This window comes from Cynocephalus volans, chromosome 14, assembly GCF_027409185.1.
Source record: "Cynocephalus volans isolate mCynVol1 chromosome 14, mCynVol1.pri, whole genome shotgun sequence".
Lineage (NCBI taxonomy): Eukaryota > Metazoa > Chordata > Mammalia > Dermoptera > Cynocephalidae > Cynocephalus > Cynocephalus volans.
Window position 1 is genome coordinate 30,860,440 of NC_084473.1, and position 24,556 is coordinate 30,884,995.

Sequence of the window (24,556 nt, forward strand, 5' to 3'; positions counted from 1 at the left end):
TAGGTTTAACTCCGAAGTGAAAAGTTCCTCTGGGCTATTTCATAATGTCTCATATTTGTCTAAAACTCAGTGGTCAGACCAGGCTGGCATCAAAATAGCAACTGTTTTATTCAGTACATACGTGTATCTAGTGTAGGTGTGGATTCTACATATATATGTTTCCTTAGGAATGACTCTTAAATGTCTTGCTTCAGTAGACTAATATGAGACTCTGTGGGGCCATTTTTAAATGAATGGTGAGAGAGATCTGTGGTTAGCTTACCATTCATTAAATTGTATGTTTGAGTGTGGAACTTCTAATTAGTATTTAGTAAAGTATGTTATTCATGGCCAACCAAGAGAAATAGAAACTTTCCATTTTGTATGAAAATCTTCTATGGGAACCATGCTCAGAATTGGAATATTTCTTTGCATTATTAAGATTAAATTATAGACATGATGCTCCTTTACTCCTAAGTGTAAGGACCTTTTTTTATATAACCATAGTACAACTGTCAAAATTAGAAGTTGACGTTGATGTGGTAGTATAAACAGCAGATATTATTCAGTTTTTCTAGTTGTCCTACTGATATTCTTTAGGACTTATCTTTCACGGCCTTGTCATTTTTGAAGAGTACATGCTAGAAATTTTGTCTGTATATGCACTCACACATATGTGTATATACATGTATTTCCTAGATACATTTCCTGATAGGGCATGGAAGCAGACTCTCCCTAGTGATGTGTGCATACCTATCTCCCGTATCTTCCTTTCTAAATACAATTCTCCACTAGAATAAATCAGGGCTCCGTGTAGAAATTCTAGGTTTGGGGAAAAGAATGTACAAGGTGAGCCTACAATGTCTAGCTGTGCTAGAAAGTAAGGAAATGCTCAAAGAAAGATGGGGACAAGGGGACACGTTAAAAGGATGCAGGATCCTGCTCTAAGTGGGTTCTAGTGACTAAATCCAGTTCTACTTAGGTGACAAAATAAACAGTGATAGTAACAGAATGTAACCTGTAGAATAAAATTAGAATCTATGCTGATAAAAAACTAACAAATGAATAAATAGGTGAAGAAGATGGGAGTTTTTCCTTACAGTTCAGTGCCAGCTAATAAGTGTAGAAAAAAAATGATAGGATCAGAAAGTCATCCTTTGGTAACCACTGTAGTAATTATTATTTCAGGCAAGAATTATAAAAATGCTAATGCTATTGTATCAAAATTTGGTGAGAAACGAGATATTTACAGAGCCTCAATCTGTCTACAGATATTTAACTAACTACGAAGGGGAAAATAATAACTTTAATGTAGAGACACTTGGCAGACACCATCATACTCATGATGTCATATGCTTCCTGATATTTGGAATCATGTTTTTTAAAAGCAAGTCCCTTTATTAATCTCTATATTCTTATATTTTAAAGAGATCATTTGAAGTCAAGTCTTTAATTTGAACCTGATCTTGAAACATACAAATAGCCGAACAAACACTTTTTTTTTATTTAGGTGAGTGCTCCTGTTGTAACATCTACCACTCAGGAAAAGCCAAAGGATAGTGATCAGTTTGAATGGGTGACCATTGAACAGTCAGGGGAATTAGTTTATGAAGCACCAGAAACCATCGCAGCTGAACCTCCACCTATCAAGTCAGCAGTACAGACCATGTCTCCCATACCTGCCCATTCTTTGGCTGCTTTTGGATTATTTCTTCGTCTTCCGGGATATGCTGAAGTGCTCCTGAAAGAGAGAAAACATGCCCAGTGCCTTCTTCGGTTGGTATTGGGAGTGACAGATGATGGAGAAGGAAGTAAGTGTTCAATAGTATTAATTAAATTTATCAGTACGTACATAAGTAGGTTGTGTCAAGTTATCCAGATCATTGCCTATTATTCATCATATATTTCTTTCATAGATAAGCTATGAGGTGATTTGTTGGTGATGGCTCAGTTCTAGTATTAAACATAATAAATCCTAAAGGATCTTCATTTTCATTTCTGTATTCATTCAAAAAGTATTTAATGAGTGCTTACAAAACTGCTAGGCATTATTGGAGGGATTTAAACATGAAGCATGTATTTAGATCTGCCTTCAAGTAGCTAATGTCCTTTAGCAATAGCAATGAGGAATGTACATAAACATAGACTTAGCAAGTTATAAATAGCTTTGAGCACACTTGATTACAGTATTAGGGAAGGCTCACAGATTACAGATTATTTCTTTGAGATTGCCTAGTGATGTGAATGAAATGGCATAGTAGTTTTTAGTGGGGCTTGGAGGATAGATTAGATTTAGGCTGAGATGAGTTATTTCAGAGAGAAGGAATAATTTGAGCAGTGTTTGAAGGCTCAGAATATTTGAGAGGGGATAGGTTAGCTGATGAAAGGGAATAAAAGGCAGCACAGAGAACTCATTTTAAAGACAGATATTGGTAACAGATGGACAGGCTTATTAAGAACTTTAGATTTTATTTTGAGTAGCAATGAAGATTTATTAAAATGTGTTAAGCCAAGTAGTGGTGTGATGAGAATAGTTTTTTTAAGAAAGTGATTCTGGTAGCAATATTTACATTAAAGAATACAGAACTAGGAAAATAAGATAATATAATAACACATAATAATATAGAATAATAAGAGAGAGCTGTGGTGATTGTTTCTATTGGGTTGGTATTGTTATTTAATGGAAGGAAAGAAAGAAAGAAAAATCACAGGGTAGCCTACCAAGTAGATTTTCATTTGGGTTATCCCTAATTGTTCACTCAATGATCATTCTATAAATATTAATAAGTAAATTAATATTTTCTTATCTTAAAATCACATGCTTTTGGTTAGGATTGATTTCTTTCACATGCCATTTAGAAAGAATGGGCCGAGCCCGTGGCGCACTCGGGAGAGTGCGGCGCTGGGAGCGTGGCGACACTCCCGCCGCGGGTTCGGATCCTATATAGGAATGGCCGGTGCACTCACTGGCTGAGCGCTGGTCACGAAAAAGACAAAAAAAAAAAAAATAGAAAGAATACTCTGTTAAACCCTATACCACAAAATATATTTAATCTGATAACAGTACATGAGTTTATTTGTGGATCTTGAAATTCTGAAGCTATCAAATAGCTTTTGGTTTTGTATTTTCATATTTATGGAATCCTTTATAAATGGTGACATTTTAAATGTTTTTGTAATAATTGTTATTAATTTCTTCATATTAAATAGTCTTGGTTGTTTGGTTTCATATATAAATTGTGTATACTTTATTTTAGTAGATCTGGAATTACCAGTTACTTGATCTGATTTTTTATTTTAAGTGGCTAAAGAACCATTGTATTTTAATACTCTATTGTAAGACAGTAGGTGTAATCCTGAACAGAAAAGGAAAAAGAATTGTCTTTATGCCATCTCAGACTATTTTCAGTGAACATACAATGAATGTTTATTAAAAAGCGTATTTATATATTTTTCTGCAATAGTTTTTGCATCCACCATTTATGAAGCAATTTTTTCTTTTTGCATCTAACACTCTTTCTGGCTAGAATATAATAGAAAACTATATTACAAAAAAAAAAATAAGAAAATAGTTTTACTCATTTATTATCTGTTCATGGTTGAAACTTCTTCCAAACCAAGCAGTTACTTTGTCACTATTGTAAGAAACTTTTAATGCTTCTTTTTTAGTGTTTAGGTTTTAGTTTAAATTCTAGTTTGCAATAATTTTGATATAATTTATAGCTATTAACTCTCATTTTCTTTATATATGTAAACTTTCTGTTGGAGTTTATACATACTGTGTCTTACAGAGTTTTTTCTGACACTATTTGTGATTAAATTTTAAGATATTCTGTGGTATTTGGGTTGTTTTATAATAAATTTAGTGATATGATTTTATATTATGTTGACATTATTAATTTATGACCCAGTATGTAGTTCCTTATTGTGTTATTAAATATTTTTAATTTTGAGTCCTCTTTTCAATCTAGGTCATATTCTGCAATCTCCATCAGCCAATGTGCTTCCAACCCTTCCTTTCCATGTCCTTCGTAGTTTGTTTAGCACTACACCTTTGACAACTGATGATGGTGTGCTTTTAAGGAGAATGGCATTGGAAATTGGAGCACTACACCTCATTCTTGTCTGTCTCTCTGCTCTGAGCCACCATGCCCCACGAGTTCCAAACTCTAGCCTCAATCAAGCAGAGGTAGGTTCAATTTTAATTCTTCAGAATGAAAAACAAAATTTAATTCATGGAGTACAGAACAAAGTTTTTTTCTGAAGTAATTAATATTTCAGAGACTTGGGTGTTCCTTTTTTTTATATCTAAAACAAAGGATATTTTAAAAAGAAACTGTAAATTAATTGTTTTCTCTATTGGGCTCCTTCAGAAAACCATACATTAACCCATGTATTTAAAAAACCAAAAAGATTTGAGTTTGATAAGCTTTCCCATTTACTAATATATTCTGAATTTATACTATGATCCTTTTTCCTTTCCTGTATTGAACTTTAGAGAATAATACTATTAAATGAGAGGTTCTAGCCAGTGCAGTAAGACAAAAAAAACCAAGAACGAACGAAATCTCTCCTCATTTCCATATGATTTGATTATGTTTATTGAAAGATGCAAAAATAGTTAATGGCATAAGTGAGTTTAATGGGGATATAATAAATGGGGTCAGTATATAAAAGTCAGCCAGCAGCAAACATAAAAAGAGCTTTTTAAAGATATCTTTTAGAATAGAATCAAAAATAGAAAAAAATCTATGAATAAATCTGAAAAAAAATGTGTAAGATCTCTTCATAAAACATGAAATTTTTTCAAAAAACAATTCTGACTTTAATGTCTACCCATGTTTATCTCCCATGGGTTATAAATACAGCAGTGCAATAATAATGTTGTTTCTTCACAAATCAATCCTTAAGTTTGATGCCGTTCCAAGTTCGTTTTGGAGGACATTGACAGGCTGATTGTAAAATTTATATAGAAATGCAAAGAGTTAAGAATAGCTGAGGCAGTTTCAAAGAACAACAACATATCTAGCAGACATACTACCTTGTATCAAAGTGAATTCTTAAGCTATGGTACTAATACAAGGATAGAAAGAAGCCTTGCAAACAACAGAGAATCAAACTCATGTATGTATGGTCATCTGATAATATGATGTGACTCTGCAACATTATGAAGTAAGTATAGTCTTATCAATAAACGATGGTGGGTCAATTTGATATCCATTTGGGACAAACTCAATCTTTAAATCCTACTGTGCTCTGTATGCAAAAATTAGTTCTAAGTGGATAATAGATCCAAAAGCATAACAGTATAATATATATATATGTATGTATGTATGTATGTATGTATGTATGTATAAATAAAATACCCATTTGTAAAAAAAAAAAATGGGGACATACCTTTATGATCTTGGAGTAGACAAAGATTTCTTAAACAGAATACCAAAAAAAGCACTAATTAACCCATAAGAAGAAAAAATTGGAAAAAACCAACTGCATTAAAATTAAAAACTTAATTTTTTCATCAAAAACACAGAGTAAAAATGCAAGCCACCAAATAAAAGACCATATTTGTGTGTGAGAGAGAGAGAGAGATCTGATTAAGAACTTATATCCAGACTGTATAAAGAGCTTCAAAAAGGCAAAGGCAGACAATCCAGTAGAAAAATGAATGAAAGGTTTGAATGGACACTTCACAAAAAGCTATCTAAATATTCAATAAATGTGAAAAGGTGGTCTCCTTCATTAGTTATCAGAAAAGTACAAATCCAAACTTTTGATATACTATGAGTACATACCAATCATAATGTCTAAAATTTCTATACCTAATACTGTCCTATCATTTGTAATAATGTAAAACCAGTAGAATGGATAAATTGTGGTATACTATGTAATGGAATCCTACCATAAGGTAACAAAAGTGAGTAACTGTTGCCAAGTACACATAACAGTGTTGATCAATCTCATAAGCACAACTTAAATGCCAAACCTAAAGGAATATATACAGAATGATTCCATTTATATAGTATTCAAAAATTAGATTAAACTGTAGTAACTAGGATTTAATACTTAGCAGATAAAATTATAAAGGAAATTGAGGAGATAATGACTATAAAATCAAGATTATAGTTAATTGTAGAGGAATGAGAATATCATGAATAGGAGGTGGAATACGGGAAATTTCTGGGTGCAGTGATCTTATTCTTGACCTGCTTGATTAAATAGGTGTTTGCATTGTGATAATTCATTAAGCTTTACATGTTTGTTTTGTGCTCTTTGTGTATATTACATTTTACATTAAGACATATTTTCTGAAATAAATAGCTGTTTTTATCAGTAACATTGATTATTCTAGTAATTGTTTATATGGTAATGAAATTTTAATGAATTAACAGCTTACCTTATAAAATATGAAAGGTGGAATTTTTCAGTCATAGATCCATGATACTATTTATATCAATTTATAAAAGTACTGTTTCTACATAGTATTTTTTCTTAGAAAATATTTCCATAATAAAGAATTGACCTTTACAGGAGTTGAGGTTACATTAATAAACCTGTGGTTTGTAGTCATTTTTTTGTCTCCACACCATTGTCATTCTAAATATTTCCTCTATTCCCAAGAGAAATTTCTGCACTTCACATTTTGAACAAGAAAGAAATTGGGAATTACTCCTTCTAGAAATAGAAGGAGTCTTGTTTATTATGCTTGAAAACATATATGACACCTGGATGGAATTGTCCTGAGATATCCTTTTGCTAGATTCATCCTGAAAAGATTTGGGTCATATCCCTGTTCCTCTCAACTCTTTTCTCTATTTAATTTTTTTTTTTTGACCATGAAATGTACTTTTTTGTATTAATTTTGAATCATTGACTCTTAACCTCTAAAGTGGTTTAGCCCTTATTTTCTTGATACATATAGTAATTAATGAATTAATTCTTTTTTTATTTTTTAAATTTTTTATTTTTTGTAATTTTATTTTGTCGATATACATTGTGGTTGATTATTGTTGCCCCTTACCAAAACCTCCGTCCCTCCTCCCTCTCCTCCCTCCCCCGCAACAATGTCCTTTCTGTTTGCTTGTCGTATCAACTTCAAGTAATTGTGGTTGTTATATCTTCTTCCCCCCCCCGGTTTGTGTGTGTGTGTGTGAATTTATATATTAATTTTTAGCTCCCAATAATAAGTGAGAACATGTGGTATTTCTCTTCCTGTGCCTGACTCGTTTCACTTAATATAATTCTCTCAAGGTCCATCCATGTTGTTGCAAATGGCAGTATTTCATTCGTTTTTATAGCAGAGTAATATTCCATTGTGTAGATGTACCACATAATTCTTAAATACATGCAGTTGCTCTCCATTTAACCCTTCCCCTAGTCCCTGGCAACTAACAATCTGTGTTCTCTCTCTCTCTGCATTTATCTGTTATGAATATTTCCTATAAATGGAACCATACGATATGTTACCTTTTGTGGCTGTCTTCTTTCACTTAACATAATGTTTTCGGGCTGCATCGGTGTAACATATATCAGTACTTCATTCCTTCTGATGGCTGAATAATATTCCTTTGTATTTGTTTATCCATTTATTTATTGGTGGGCATTTGGGCTATTTCCACCTTTTGGCTATTTTTAGTAGTGCTGCCATTAATGTATATGTATGTGATTTGTTTTAGTACCAGTTTTTATTTCTTTGGGTATGTTCCTAGGAGTGGAATTGCTGCGTTACATAGTAATTCTGTGTTCATTTTTTTGGTGAAACACCAAACTGTTTTCTATAGTAGCTGAACTGTTTTACATTCCTTGAAGATAAATAAAACCAAATAGTAATAAACTTCTATTTTTTATTTTTATAAGCCACAGGTGTCAAGCTCCCATAACCCTACATCAACAGAAGAACAGCAGCTATATTGGGCCAAAGGTACAGGCTTTGGAACAGGCTCTACAGCTTCAGGATGGGATGTGGAGCAAGCCTTAACTAAACAGAGGCTGGAAGAGGAACATGTTACCTGTCTTTTGCAGGTATATTTGTGAAGTTAATGTTGTCAGTGTTAGTACTTAAATTATTTTTTGTATTTGTACTGATTTTTAAATATTGATGACTTATCCAACTCATCCTCAGCTATTTTTATTCCCACTTATGCTCCCTGTTCCTAGTACATTCTAAGATAACACTGACAAAGATTGCTCTTTCTCAACTAGTAACTTAAAATTTCTTCCCTCTCAATTAGCTTCTTCACTGAGTGGGAAGTGGCAAAGACGAAATTATCCAGTAACTGGAAAAGTACCATATATTACCTTCTTCCAGGAATCTTCTCATCTTAATGTGTTGTATTTGGACTTTTTTTTTTTTTTTTTTTTAATTATTATCTGTTTATTTACATCTTTGTTTCTCACCTAGAATCAGGCAAGTTGAACTAGTATGGAAAGTCTTTATACTACAGAAATGAGAAGTGGAGGTGCTTAAAGAAAAGATTAGCTTTAGTTTCTCCATCAAGAAGTCGAAATTGGTCAAGTCTTTTAGCATTATCTAATGCAATTCTAGAGTGATAATGCTTATTCTAGTACAGAGTCCTAAGATTCCATCACCCTTAGACTGTGAACTGAATCTATTCAATAAAATATTATAAATTTTAAAAATATATATATATTACTATAAATAATATCAGAGTTGCTCCTGAGTTTTAAAGTTCATGTTCTTTGGTGGATTGCTTCTCTATCTAGACATATGCAGTGCACCATCCTTTGCAAGGAATGCTCTCAGGCAAAACATCGTTTTCTTTCAAAAATTTAAACAAAATCTCTTATTTTCAAAACACATAGTATGAGACATTGAGTAGAAAATATGTACTCAGTATTCAGATTGAATAGCTAACATAAAACCTAGGCTTTTAAAGTATAGGAAGCTAAAATTCAACTTAACTTCAACTTTTTTTTTTTAAGGTTCTTGCCAGTTACATAAATCCTGTGAGTGGTTCCGTAAATGGAGAAGCTCAGTCATCTCATGAGAGTAGAGGACAGAACAATAATGCCCTTCCTTCAGTACTTCTAGAGCTTCTCAGCCAATCTTGCCTCATCCCAGCCATGTCATCTTATCTACGAAATGATTCAGGTAAATCACTTTAACAATTAGTCCTTCGAAATAACTTTGTGAATTAATGTTTTTATTTGCTTATTTTATCATTAATATCATTATTTAATGATAAAATAAGTTTATTATTTAAATAATAGGGTTCAATTGAAATATTTTATGGGTTTATTTTTTTTAAATTATTCTGGAAATATTTATTTGGTTTTGATGCACTTTAATTCAATACTGTTTTATCACTTGTCTTAGAACACAGAATTTGTCTTTACGTGTGAAAGTACATTTTTTTTCTTTTAAAACTTGTAACTGAAAATGATAGGACAAAGGCTAACAACTTCATGGCAATATTCTGATCTAAATATGGTTGAACTTTTATGCATTTTTAATGTTTTTGTCAAATGTTATTAAATTTCAGACAATGATAATTTTTGAAGAAAGGCATGTACATAAATTATTCAAGTTCAGAGATACTTCATAGTAACAGGATTAAGTTTTTAAAATTCAGTAATAAAACTATCATGGGTATTTACTTTGCCAATATTCAACTGATCATCAATTGAGACTAGTTTATTATTTACTTGGTTGTGGAATAATTGTCCAAGAAATGAGTTTTTCTCCTAAATAAGGATAGAAAATTATGTATTTTCTTTAGAGACTCAGAAACATGTAGATATTAGCAAGAAAAACAAGCAGTTAATATCTGTTTCTTTTAGCCAGGAGCTTTAGGTTTATTTCTTATTATTTCAACTGTCTGTTCTACTCTTATCCTTGTCTCCTTTATTCATATTCTTACTTATGAAAATAAACATTGATGCAATTCATTAGTTTATTAAGGATGAATAGGTAAGGAAAACAGTGGGAATGAATCTTGAAGTACGCTTTTTGGTGCTTCATAAGAGCTAAGTTGCACAGTTGGATGGATGGAAAAAGTACTTTTATTTGAAAAAGGGATTACTGCCCATATTCCCCACCATCATACATATTATTGTGCTTCAGAAAGACACCCTTTTCCAGTCTACCTCAAACTCCTTTATAGAAGTATTGGGGTGCTGGATTATTTAGATTGGGCTTTTAAAAATTTTTTTTAGATTGATCTGTTTGGTAAATCAGATTGGTCCTTTTTTTTTAAAGTAGATGTCAGATGCACTTTTGCTTAAGTAAAATATTTGAGACTATATAAAAATTAATATTAGATTGTATAGAACTATTGAATAGGATGGGATAAGTTTTCTCTTTATCTCACTTCCCCGTCATTAAAGTATTATTTTACTAATCCTTCTACTTACAAGATATATGGCCTACCAAAAACTTTTAAATGTTTATATTTTTCTAAAATTAATTCTTTGTGTAAAACCATGCTTTTATTTTTATGATTCACGGTCAAAAAGGAAATTCAGTATTATTTACATGATATTTAAAATAATCACTGTTCATGTAAGTGCACTTTCTGGTAAGGTGTGTATGTTAACAACTAAGTTTAAAGTCTATTTTCCAATTTTGTAATTTGTATAACATCATAATATTGGCAATTTTGAGGTTGGTGTAGGTTGCTGGATCAAGTCTAGAATCTTCTATTTTATATAATTGTCATGTCTCTATTCTTTTTTTTTTTTTGTCTTTTTCGTGACCGGTACTCAGCCAGTAAGTGCACCGGCCATTCCTATATAGGATCCGAACCCGTGGCGGGAGCGTTGCTGCGCTCCCAGCACTGCACTCTCCCAAGTGAGCCATGGGCTCGGCCCACTATTCTTTTTTTTTTTTTAATTTTATTTTAATTTTTTTTTTTTTTTAAGTTTATTTTTTAAATTTTATTTTGGCGATATACATTGTGGCTGATTATTGTTCCCCATCACCAAAACCTCCCTCCCCCACTCCCCCCTCCCCCCCAACAATGTCCTTTCTGTTTGCTTGTCGTATCAACTTCAAGTAATTGTGGTTGTTGTATCTTCTCCCCCCCCCCCCCCCCGGTTTTGTGTGTGTGTGTGTGTGTGTGTGTATGTGTGAATTTATATATTAATTTTTAGCTCCCACCAATAAGTGAGAACATGTGGTATTTCTCTTTCTGTGCCTGACTTGTTTCACTTAATATAATTCTCTCGAGGTCCATCCATGTTGTTGCAAATGGCAGTATTTCATTCGTTTTTATAGCTGAGTAGTATTCCATTGTGTAGATGTACCACATTTTCCGTATCCACTCATCTGATGATGGACATTTGGGCTGGTTCCAACTCTTGGCTATTGTAAAGAGTGCTGCGATGAACATTGAGGAACAGGTATACCTTCGACTTGATGATTTCCATTCCTCTGGGTATATTCCCAACAGTGGGATAGCTGGGTCGTATGGTAGATCTATCTGCAGTTGTTTGAGGAACCTCCATACCATTTTCCATAGATGCTGCACCATTTTGCAGTCCCACCAACAATGTATGAGAGTTCCTTTTTCTCCGCAACCTCGCCAGCATTTATCGTTCAGGGTCTTTTGGATTTTAGCCATCCTAACTGGGGTTAGATGGTATCTCAGTGTGGTTTTGATTTGCATTTCCCAGATGCTGAGTGATGTTGAGCATTTTTTCATATGTCTGTTGGCCATTTGTATATCTTCCGTAGAGACATACCTACTTAGCTCTTTTGCCCATTTTTTAATTGGGTTGCTTGTTTTCTTCTTGTAAAGTTGTTTGAGTTCCTTCTATATTCTGGATATTAATCCTTTGTCAGATGTATATTTTGCAAATATTTTCTCCCACTCTGTTGGTTGTCTTTTAACTCTGTTAATTGTTTCTTTTGCTGTGCAGAAGCTTTTTAGTTTGATATAATCCCATTTGTTTATTTTTCCTTTGGTTGCCCGTGCTTTTGGGGTTGTACTCATGAAGTCTGTGTCCAGTCCTATTTCCTGAAGTGTTTCTCCTATGTTTTCTTTAAGAAGTTTTATTGTTTCAGGGTGGATATTTAAATCCTTAATCCATTTTGAGTTGATTTTAGTATATGGTGAGAGGTATGGATCTAGTTTCATTCTCCTGCATATGGATATCCAGTTATCCCAGCACCATTTGCTGAAGAGGCAGTCCCTTCCCCAGTGAATAGGCTTGGTGCCTTTGTCAAAGATCAGATGGCAGTAAGTGTGTGGGTTGATTTCTGGATTCTCTATTCTATTCCATTGATCAGTGTGTCTGTTTTTATGCCAGTACCATACTGTTTTGGTTATCATAGCTTTGTAGTATAGCTTAAAGTCAGGTAGTGTTATGCCTCCAGCTTTATTTTTTTTTGCTCAGCATTGCTTTGGCTATGCGTGGTCTTTTATTGTTCCATATAAATGACTGGATAGTTTTTTCCATTTCTGAGAAAAATGTCTTTGGAATTTTGATGGGGATTGCATTGAATTTGTATATCACTTTGGGTAGTATGGACATTTTCACTATGTTGATTCTTCCAATCCAAGAGCATGGGATATCTTTCCATCTTCTTGTATCCTCTCTAATTTCTCTCAGCAGTGGTTTGTAGTTCTCATTATAGAGATTTTTCACCTCCTTGGTTAACTCAATTCCTAAGTATTTTATTTTTTTGGTGGCTATTGTAAATGGGCAGGCTTTCTTGATTTCTCGTTCTGCATGTTGACTATTGGAGAAAAGAAATGCTACTGATTTCTGTGTGTTGATTTTGTATCCTGCTACTGTGCTGAAATCATTTATCAATTCCAGCAGTTTTTTTGTAGAGGTTTTAGGCTGTTCGATATATAGGATCATGTCATCTGTAAACAGGGACAGTTTGACTTCAGCTTTTCCAATCTGGATGCCCTTTGTTTCCTTCTCTTCTCTGATTGCTCTGGCTAGTACTTCCAACACTATGTTGAATAGGAGTGGTGAGAGTGGGCATCCTTGTCTAGTTCCTGTTCTTAAAGGAAAAGCTTTCAGCTTTTCCCCATTCAGGATGATATTGGCAGTGGGTTTGTCATATATGGCTTTAATTATGTTGAGATACTTTCCCTCTATACCTAACTTATAGAGGGTCTTTGTCATGAATGAGTGCTGAACTTTATCAAATGCTTTTTCAGCATCTATAGAGATGATCATATGGTCCTTGTGTTTGAGTTTATTAATATGGTGTATCACATTTATTGATTTGCGTATGTTGAACCAACCTTGCATCCCTGGGATGAATCCCACTTGATCGTGATGAATAATTTTTTGTATGTGTTGCTGTATTCTGTTTGCTAGTATTTTAGTGAGGACTTTTGCATCTATATTCATCAAGGATATCGGCCTGTAGTCTTCTTTTTTGGTTATATCTTTACCTGGTGTTGGTATCAGGATGATGTTTGCTTCATAGAATGAGTTTGGGAGATTTGCGTCCGTTTCAATCTTTTGGAATAGTTTGTAAAGAATCGGTGTCAGTTCCTCTTTGAATGTTTGGTAAAATTCTGCTGTGAATCCATCTGGTCCTGGGCTTTTCTTTGTTGGGAGCCTTCTGATAACAGCTTCAATCTCCTTTATTGTTGTTGGTCTGTTCAAATTTTCTATGTCTTCATGGTTCAGTTTTGGGAGCTTGTGTGTGTCCAGAAATTTATCCATTTCCTCCAGATTTTCAAATTTGTTGGCGTATAGTTGTTTATAGTAGTCTCGAATGATTACTTGTATTTCAGATGAATCGGTTGTAATATCGCCTTTTTCATTTCTAATTTTTGTTATTTGAGTCTTCTCTCTTCTTCCTCTAGTTAGCCATACTAATGGTTTGTCAATTTTATTTATCTTTTCAAAAAACCAACTTTTTGATTCGTTGATCTTTTGAATTGTTTTTTGGTTTTCAATTTCATTCACTTCTGCTCTGATCTTAATGATTTCTTTCTGTCTGCTAACTTTAGGTTTGGATTGTTCTTGTTTTTCTAGTTCTTTAAGGTGAAGTGTTAGGTTGTTCACTTGCCATCTTTCCATTCTTCTGAGGTGAACGTTTAATGCAATAAATTTCCCCCTTAATACTGCTTTTGCAGTATCCCACAGGTTTTGGTATGATGTATCATTGTTTTCATTAGTTTCAATAAATTTTTTGATTTCCTGCTTGATTTCTTCTTGGACCCATATGTCATTAAGTAGAATGCTGTTTAATTTCCATGTGTTTGTATAGTTTCCAGAGTTTTGTTTGTTATTAATTTCTAGTTTTAATCCATTGTGGTCTGAGAAAATACATGGGATAATTCCAATTTTTTTGAATTTATTGAGACTTGATTTGTGACCTAATATGTGATCTATCCTGGAGAATGATCCATGTGCTGATGAGAAGAATGAATATTCTGAGGTTGTTGGATGGAATGTTCTGTAGATATCTGCCAATTCCAATCGGTCTAGAGTATTGTTTAGATCTTGTGTTTCTCTGCTGATTCTTTGCCTAGATGATCTGTCTAATATTGACAGTGGGGTGTTCAGGTCCCCTGCTATTATGGTATTAGTGTCTATTTCCTTCTTTAGGTCTAATGGAGTTTGTTTTATTAATCTGGCTGCTCCAACATTTGGTGCGTACATATTTATGATTGTTATGTCTTCTTGATGGATCAGTCCTTTTATCATTAAGTAGTGTCCCTCATTGTCTCTTTTTATGGTTTTTAGTTTAAAGTCTATTTTGTCAGATATAAGAATAGCTACTCCAACTCTTTTTTCTTTTCTGTTTGCATGGTAAATCTTTTTCCATCCTTTCACTCTTAGTCTGTGTGAATCTTTATGGGTGAGTTGGGTCTCTTTTAGGCAGCATATAGTTGGGTCCTCCTTTTTGATCCAGTCAGCCAGTCTGTGTCTTTTGATTGGGGAATTTAAGCCCCTTTACGTTAAGAGTTGTTATTGAAAGGTGTTGATTTATTCCTAGCATTTTATTGGTTGGTTGGTTATCTTAGGTGTCTTTTGTTCCTTGCTTTCTGATTTGCTTTTTGGTTTCTGTGTTTGTTGGTTCCTTAGGTTGTAGGTAGCATTTTTGTTTGTTTGTTTTCTCTTCATGAATGCCATTTTTATTATACTAGTGGGTTTCGATTTTTCTTGGGTTTTTATGGCAATGGTAGTTATTTTTCAGGAACCAAACCCAGTACTCCCTTGAGGATTTCTTGTAAGGGTGGTCGTGTGGTAATGAACTCCCACAGTTTTTGTTTGTCTGAGAAATATACTATTTGCCCTTCATTTCGGAAGGATAGCCTTGCCGGGTAGAGTATTCTTGACTGGCAATCTTTGTCTTTTAGTATTTTGAATATATCATCCCATACCTTTCTAGCCTTTAGGGTTTGTGATGAAAAGTCTGATGTTAGCCTGATTGGGGCTCCCTTATAGGTGATTTGACACTTCTCTCTTGCAGCTTTTAAGATTCTCTCTTTGTCTCTGAGTTTTGCCAATTTGACTATAACATGTCTTGGAGAAGGCCTTTTTGGGTTGAATATGTTTGGAGATCGTTGAGCTTCCTGGATCTGAAGATCTGTGATTTTTCCTATACCTGGGAAGTTTTCTGTCACTATTTTGTTGAATATGTTTTCAGTGCAATCTCTGTTTTCCTCCCCTTCTGGAATACCCATGACTCGGATATTTGAGCGCTTAAGGTTGTCTGATATCTCTCTCAGATTTTCTTCCATGTCCTTGATTCTTTTTGTTTCTTTTTGTCTGCTTGTGTTATTTCAAACAGCCCATCTTCAAGTTCAGAGGTTCTCTCTTCAACTTCTGCAAGCCTGCTGGTTAAACTCTCCGTTGTGTTTTTTATTTCGCTGAATAACTTCTTCAGGTCAGCAAGTTCTGCTACATTTTTTTTCAGGACATCGATTTCCTTGTACATTTCCTCTTTCAGGTCCTGTATACTTTTCCTCATTTCATCATGATGTCCAGCTGAGTTTTCTTGTATCTCATTCAGTTTCCTTAGAATTATCACTCGAAATTCCTTGTCAGTCATTTCAAGGGCTTCTTGTTCTATAGGATCTAGAGTTTGAGATTTATTAATTTTTGGTGGTGTACTTTCTTGATTTTTTGTATTTCTGGTATCTTTTTTTTTATGTTTATTCATTGTGGCAGGGTTTTCACAGTCCACCGGTTTGAGACTATTGACTAACTAAGATGTTGCTGTGGTTGCCAATTTGGTCTGGCTACCTCCGTGACTGCTCAGTTGGCCTCTAGTGCCTTGTGTGTATGGTTGCCTCGGGTCTTTGGCCTCTCCGGGGAGCCACCTCTCTGGTCAGCTTGGATTCTGCTGGGCTGCTGGATCACGTACCACAGGGTATGTGATCTCTGCTGAGCTTTCACTTCCCATGCAGGACTTCTCCTTGTTCCGTGCACTCTGGCCCAGGCTGTTGGATCATGCAGTGGCGACCCCACAGGGTGTGTGGTTTCTGTCGAGTCTCTGCCTCCCTGGCCAGACGTCTCCCCGCTCTGTGCGCAATGGGCTGGGACATGTCTTCTGCAACCCTTGTCTATCAGCTGGGCCTTCAAGACTCTGCTCGGCACCACCTCGCCTAGGACGTCTACCAGGTTTCTGCTAGGCACAGACGACCGGTCGCTCCGGGTGCCTTTGTAGCACTGTGTAGATCTTTCTCGGGACTTATCACCTTCCTCCTGGTATCGCGGTTATTTGTGTACTTGTCTTATCTCCCACACCAGAGCGTGAGCTCCTCGGGGGAGGAGCCCGCAGCACACAGTTCACCTTTGTATCCCCCTGGCACGGACCGAGTCTGGTGCCCGCCTGCAGTCAGCTCTCCGGCAGGTTCAAGCAGACTTGGGAACTCTCCTACCACACTATTCCTAACCAGAAATTGGTTAGGCATTTTTCCGAACTGGTGGCCGCAGAGATGGTATCTGCCTCCCAGTAACAGGAAGTTTACCGGGGGCCGGAGTCCAAGGTGTGGTGGAGTGACATTCGGCCCCACCCATACTTCCTTGCCCTCCTGACGCTGGCCGGGGATGCCCCACGCCACCATCCCTGCCAGAGAACCGCGGAGGGAGTGGGAGGGGAGGCCAGCCCGCAGGCCCTGGGAAGCCCCGCGCCGGGGCAAGCAAATGGGAAGACTCAGTGAGGAGCCGAGCCGGGCGAGGAGGAGGACAGGCTTTGCTGAGCTGGCCGGAGCTGCAACCACCTGAGAAATTGGAGGCAGCCCCAGGGCGGTGAGTGGCCTGGTGATGCAGGTGGAAGCCGGGTGGGCGTCAGCCCCCCGAGCAGGGCCGGGTCGGGGGTCACTCACAGGGCTGTGCCAGGTTGGGTGCTCACTCTCTGCCTCTGGTTTGTTGCCTTCCCTGTTCTCGGTTCCCGCCGCCTCGGGCTGCTCGCTTGGTCCCGCGGCGCGGCCGGGTGCTCCCAGGAATCTTCTTTTATGCCGGCCTGAAACCTCGAATCATGAATAAGGCAGCTGGCTGCCTTCAGCGTGCCCCCAGCCTCCGGGATCCTGTCTGCATCCACAGCAGCCCTGGTGCTATGTTCCCTGTTTAGAGATTTGCTTTTGCAGCTAAGAAACAGTTCTTTTCCTGCTCCATACTTCAAAGCTGTTGCCTGTAAATGAGGCAGCCTCTCCTGCCGAGGGCAAAGTGGCGGTCAGCCCCCATGATGGGCCACCAGCAGCGGTCCTCCCTTTTGAGATGGCAAGAGGAAGGTCCCCAAGTTTCCCGGCTGCCTAAGGCCCAGTGGCCGCCTTTTCCACCTCAGCTACTCCGCACCAACCACCGCAGCCACCGCCATCTTGAAACCACCTCCCACTATTCTTTTTTAACCTGGAACAGTTTCCAGCCTTTTTTGTTCTTTCATGGTATTGATATTTTTACAGGATATGAGCCATTTATTTTATAGAATATTCTACAAGGTGCTTTTAAGTGTGAGGGCAGTACCATTAATTTTGCTTGACATATTACATTCAATAGATGGTTTACTTACATTGCCAACAGATGTGTACAAAAACAGAAGCCTAATGTAATAGGCTCTTTTGAGAGCTGTTGTAAAATAATGCACATTTCTATTATACGTTTTAAAATGATTGGTGAGCAAGAAAATATCATGCAGAAACATACAGTACTTCAAAGATTGGTCTGCCACTAACCTTTAACTATCAAATGTGGTATCTTACCCCACCACACCCCCTTTTTGCCCTTCTTTTCTGGTTCCACCCAAGTAAAAGTTTTAGTTTGTAATCTTTAAACTTTCTTTTTAATGATTGTTAAGGATATGAATACCAGAGTCTGCTACTCAGTTTAATAAAATTTTTAGGTTCTCATATCAGAGAACTCACTATATAGCATGTCTGCTAAGCCTGTTTTGTTTTGACTGACGTTTAAAAATTGGCCTAAACATTTTAAATGAAAATAATGGGGGGGGAAGAAGATATAACAACCACAATTATTTGAAGTAGATACGACAAGCAAACAGAAAGGACATTGTTGGGGGGGCGGGGGGGAGGGAGAAGGGAGGGAGGTTTTGGTGATGGGGAGCAATAATCAGCCACAATGTATATCGACAAAATAAAATTTAAAAAAAAAAAAAAAGAAAGAAAAAATAATGTGCTGGCCATAAGGATCAACAATATTTGTACATAAAATTGATCTTCACTTTTAACTCTGGACATCTTTGCATCAGAGGCAACATGGGAAAATTGTCAGTTGCAAAATTATTACTAGAACAGAGGGAGCACAGAAATTCTGTGGGGGAAAGGACAACCTTTTTTCATTACTGACTTCTAACAATTCTGTAACTGAGACACCAATCCTGTTCTCCAGAGATAGGCACTGAATTATATTTAGTGATTTAGTCATTAAATAATTCTCTAATAACCTTTACTTGTAGTATAATAATGGTTATGCCATTATTTAACCAATTTGTGATTTTTAGATTGTTACTTTAATTTGCAAATTTTAAGGTTATTAAATGCTCTTAGGAACATTTATGTATCTAGGGCTTTATACCGATTTTGTATAAATCGTTAGGGTAAATTTCAAATACTTTATTTTTTGTGAATTCACTGTTTTAGCAGGAGTTTTTAATGACTTGATAGTAGTCTTCCTACTATAACCGTTTCATATCTTGGCCTCTTTTTGTAGTCCTGAAAATGGATGGAGAGGAAATTTTAGAAGCCTGTTATATGTAGATGAATGGAGACCTTTCTTTTAAGTTTTTGATTTGATGGCATTACAGCAGCGAAATGTGTTCTTATTTGGGTTAAATTAATTCGATTTATCAAAGGGAACAGCTTGGTTCCGGTTACTTAAAACAGATTAGTAAGTTTTACACTTAAATAATTGTTATTTTTATGTTAACTAAAATAAAGACATCTGTTAGTGTTCTTCCTTAGGTTTTGCAGTTTGGATTAATGTGAAATCAGTAACATAACTCTGTTGGCCAAGTATAGGTGACAAACTAGCAATTTTTTGTTGTTGTTGTTTTGTTTTTTTTTTTAAACTAGCAATTTTTAAAATAAAAATTTTTTGGACTTTTCTTCTATGAACTTAATTTGATATGCTAAGTCAGTAATTAAGAAAGTTGATATGAAAAACATTGCAGAAAAAATTACTTCAAGGTAGGTGGCTGAAACAAGTAAGTGAAGTATATATTTGCATTAGGATATTTTGTCTCTAGTATCATTCTTAAAAAGAATGATAAAAAATCTCATAAAGAAAGAAAGTAGTTAGTTTCATGAGACATTTCATAGGTAGATAGGGAAATCTTCAGATAAAGGATGAGTTTATTTTATCTCTGAACCAATTTTGACTTCCACTTTTCATAGCCATGTTATTCTGAAAGCTGCATTTGTAGGCCAGGATCATTTTTTGTCTAGCCACAGTCTCAGTTTCCTTTAGTTTAGTAAGCCTACAGTTGCTCCATGGGCCACTAGGTGGAGATACTGTTTCATTGTTAGAAATATTTGGTACCACTATTTGAATGTTAACAGGTAGAATGTTATTATAGAGACCCTCACCCTCACCTCATCTCACTCCCATTTTGGAAAATGGCGCATACCTTTTTGCAGAAAATAGCACCCTGGGTCTCAGGGAACATTAAATTACTTTCCATTGACTTAGCAGGGTATGCTAAAAATCCTTAATCAAAGTGTCACAAAATCTTTTCCTTTTTAATGCTCATTTCATAGTATGGAGATGAATATCCTTTCTGAGTAGAAAGGAGAATTAGTTATTCGAAACTAACAAATGAGAAAAATGAAATCCAGAGAAATGTATTCAATTGGCCAAGTTAATTGTTTAGTGATAACATGGTGATTATTAAACTCACTTATTTTCAAATTTAAAAGCAACGTATAAGTGACTTTTGTCAGTATGAAAAAGAAGTGAATAAGTGTGATATGTTAGAGGAAGGTAGAAATCAGAGAACAAGCACAGGACTTTTTTTATTGGGAAAATTATAAAGTATTTACTAATTTGACTCTCTGTCTTAACTAAATGATGCTCTATACTAGTACTATTAAAATTTTCGGGCCAGCCTGTGGCTCACTTCGGAGAGTGTGGTGCTGATAACACCAAGGCCATGGGTTCAGATCCCTAGGTAGGGATGGATGGTTAGCTCACTTGGGAGAGCGTGGTGCTGACAACACCAAGTCAAGGGTTAAGATCCCCTTACTGGTCATCTTTTTAAAATAAATAAATTAAATAAATAAATAAAAATAAAATTTTCTCATTTTCCTAATATTGGTTTGGCAGTTCCACAACCAGCTATAGTGTGACAAAACCCATTATTGCAAGCTTTGATCTGATTTTCCTCACACTGGATTTTATGTGTCTAAAGCTCTTAATCATATCTTACCTTTGGATATATTACTCAAGAATTAGTATTGGGCCAGCCCCGTGGCTCACTCGGGAGAGTGCGGCGCTGGTAGCGCCAAGGCCGTGTGTTCAGATCCTATATAGGGATGGCTGGTGTGCTCACTGGGTGAGCGTGGTGCAGACAACACCATGCCGAGGGTTGCAATCCCCTTACCAGTCAAAAAAAACAAGAATTAGTATTTAAGTTTAGTTTCATGAGTGTACTGTTTGAGAAATTAATTTTGTTGTTATGGCAGATCTTAATTTAAATATGATATTTTTTAAATCCAAAAACTATTAGTAGTTACTTCGTGGTGAATGTGCCATTGGAAGCCTAGCAATCTTGCTAAATCACAGGGCACCAAATTTGAGAGGGATTATTCTTTGAGAGCTCAGAAATTGTATTAGTGCTGTAACATGAAAAGATAAGGTTTGATACCAATAGAAAATACATAATTTTATCATTTATGAAAATAATTATTTTTCTTATTTTGTTGGTACACATTGCCTGAGAAACAAATAATTAAAAATTATTGAGCTGTCATAGCACACAGTACTTAACTGCATATCCTTAGTTTTCTTGGTTAAAAGTTCATTCAAAACATTAAAAAAGATTTTTTTATTGACACTAATTATATATATTTATGTGGTACTATGTGGTATTTTGATACACGTATACAATGTGTAATGATCAAATCAAGTTAATTAACATATCCATCACCTCAAACATTTATCATTTCTTTGACATTTGACATTTTTTAATTGTATTGTAATATGTCATTTCTTTGCACTGTTTTAATAGTCTGTCATAAATGGGTAGAAATTTTATAAGATTCTTCTATTGTAGCATGTCACTTGGTTTTTATCCCAAATTGTGTAATGATATGGCTTTAGATTTCTTGAGAATTATCTGAGCGGTACAAATAAAATTTGAAACACTTGCCTGTATTCAATTTATTTATTTCCATACATGGTTTGCTAACAAAATACTGTCAGTGCCTGTATGCCATCTTGGTGAAAGAGTATAGAGTGCCAATATATTGAGCATGTTAATGGCCACTCAGGGTGTCTGGAACATAGGTGCTCATCAACAAATGTTAGTTTCTTTTATTTAGAATTTTTATATTTGTCAAGGGCATCCTATGTGGAAATATTTTTGGTGTGGAATACATCACTCTATCTGTTAACTAATTATGACTGGTAAGTTTTATAGGGAAAGGAGAAGTTGCTTAAATTAAAATTTAGATGGGTCTTCAATTGCTTTGATTTGTACAGATTTGTAAGGATAAAGTATTACTTAACATTTTAAACACTTTAGGGATACCTTCCTTGATTACCCAAAGTGGAGTGGTCCTTCCTGTCATATTAGTTGCCAGCGTGCCTAATACTTATTTTGTCACCTGTCACGTTGTAGTTCAAATATAGTATAAACTTTCCTAGTCAAATTCCACCTAACCAGCATAGAGAGTTCTGACAGATTAACTCTCCATTTCTTCCATGAAACAGCAGCTGCCCCATTAGAAGTTAGTTGTGTTTGTTTCCAAATTTATTTATGCAAGTTGTATTGCCATTACATAATTAAGTATTGCACAAACTTGATGTTTCCATAGTAAATCGGTGGAATTCTTTTTAAAAAAAGACCTCATAAAAAAAGGAGTGGCAAAAGCAATCATTAAATTAGGTTTACATGAGAAACTGAAAGTTTGCATCTATCTTTAGTAGAATACCTTTCCAGCTGGGTAGAGCAAGTTGGCCCTGCCTTGTATAAAAACATTCATATTTTGATCCTCTGTCAGAACTCTTTGACCCTTTGGTTTGTTGTATATAATCCCTTTGGACTGGAAGCCGACTTAACTGCCAACTGAAGCCAAAGTTCAGCATTTCTAGAAGTGATGTGAATCCCTGAGACAGACTTTTGGCTAAAGCTTGGTTGAGGAATGTAAATTCTGTAAATTCAGTAATGGAAAAATTGAAGGGGAGATGAAAAATTGTATATAAATTTTTTTATACAAAAATTATTTGTATCGAAATATTTATATGCAGCTACTCAGTGCTTCCCTTTTAGCATCTATATATGATGGAATTATTGCTAATTACAATTTAATATTATAATTCTGCAGTAAAACAATCCTGAGTCTTTATTAATGAACAAATATTCTTGGTGACATGAGCTCACTTATAATGTTCCAGTAATCTCATTTGCAAGGATCTTAATTACAGAGCAATGTTTGGGGTGTTAAATGTACAGTATCAAAGAATAGTGTGGTTTATTTACTAACTTGCATTTAGGTGAGTACTTAGGATTATTCTAGGTGAAAAAGTTCTGTCTCTGTTACTTTACTGTGCCCATTGTTTATTTCAAGCTTTTTTTTTTTTTTTTTAACTGTATTTTCAAGTATAATTTCTATAACTTGATCTGCTAGAGGAAAACTCAGCTTAGGGTTAGGGAAGGATTATAGGTATAATTACTAGGTCAGCACTAAAAATTGAACTATCATTCAAATAAATTAGTTTGCCAGGCAAAATATATTTGTTATATGATTGTCTTTTAAGTGCACATGTAAACCACCTTACTTGTAGGGACACTGATTGATTGCAAATAATTTGAATTGTTTTAGTATTTGATTATTTAAAGGACTATAATTTACAGAGAAATAATATAAGGCTCTATGATTACATTTTTTTTAACCTCCATGTTAGATTTTGCCATTTACATACTATATTCTATATTTAGTACCTGTTAATATATTTAAATTTTTCCCCATATATGTCTAAGTAGGCTGTTATTTAATGTGAAGTACAATTTATCTCTGATATATAAAATAGTGATTTATATGTAAGCATGGGGCTTCTTTTTTGTTTTTCTGCACACATTTAATGTACACAATTTGATAAGTTTAGAGCATAGGCCTCTCTGTTTTTTAATTTTTTAATTTTGATTTTTTTCATTGTGCATGTTTATTGGCTACAGTTTGTTTCAATACATGCATGTACTGTACAATGATCTAATCAGAATAGTTAGGATATCTGTCACCTAAACATTTATCATTTTTTGGTGGTTATAACATTCAAGATCCTCTTTTCTGGCTATCTGAAATATCAATACAGTATTACTAGCTATTGTCACCCTAGGGCACCAGAACTGTTCTTACTGTCTAACTGTAACTTTGTACCAGTCTACCAGTCTTTTCCTGGCAACCTCCCCCTGCCCCTTCCCTGACTCTGATAACCACTATTCTACTGTCTATTTCTCTTTTAAATTTATTTTTCTTAATTGCCCCATGATAATTGTATTATGGAGTACAGTATGATATTTGAGTACATTCATACTGTGTGCAGTGATCATATCAGGGTGCCTAGTATATCCATCGCTTCAAACATTTGTCATTTGGCTCCTCTTTAAAGCAAACCTGTTTGAGGGTTGGGCAAAGTGGGAATTTTAAATAATTTTTTCCTTTGAAGATTAGGTGATCCTTGTGTCCTTAGTTTTAGAATATTAAATCTTTTATTGAAATTAGTTCTATTTTGCCAATATTTTGAAAAAATAATAAAATCATAGCTGAATTTATCTCTCGTTGATAAAATACTTATTTCCCTAGATTAAACACTATCATATATTTTAGTGTTAAATACGGCAATGGAGTTAACTAAATGTCAGAGTTTTACAATTATTTAATTAATAGAAGTGTTCTGTACCCTGCATTTCATCAGGATAGTGTTATCAGATGTGCTGCTTTAGTCTTCGATAGTG

At 35.1% G+C, this 24,556-nt stretch overlaps 1 protein-coding gene across 3 annotated transcripts in view; it reads left to right on the plus strand.

The window, feature by feature from the left end:
- BIRC6 (baculoviral IAP repeat containing 6) overlaps window positions 1-24,556 on the plus strand; it is a 244,234-nt gene that overhangs the window by 167,612 nt on the left and 52,066 nt on the right. For all 3 annotated transcript variants that reach the window (XM_063078978.1, XM_063078979.1, XM_063078980.1), the window contains exons 62-65: window positions 1,490-1,790; window positions 3,951-4,168; window positions 7,837-8,001; window positions 8,923-9,091. In XM_063078978.1, coding sequence (XP_062935048.1) covers window positions 1,490-1,790; window positions 3,951-4,168; window positions 7,837-8,001; window positions 8,923-9,091 — 853 coding nt within the window. The remainder of the gene's footprint in view (window positions 1-1,489; window positions 1,791-3,950; window positions 4,169-7,836; window positions 8,002-8,922; window positions 9,092-24,556) is intronic.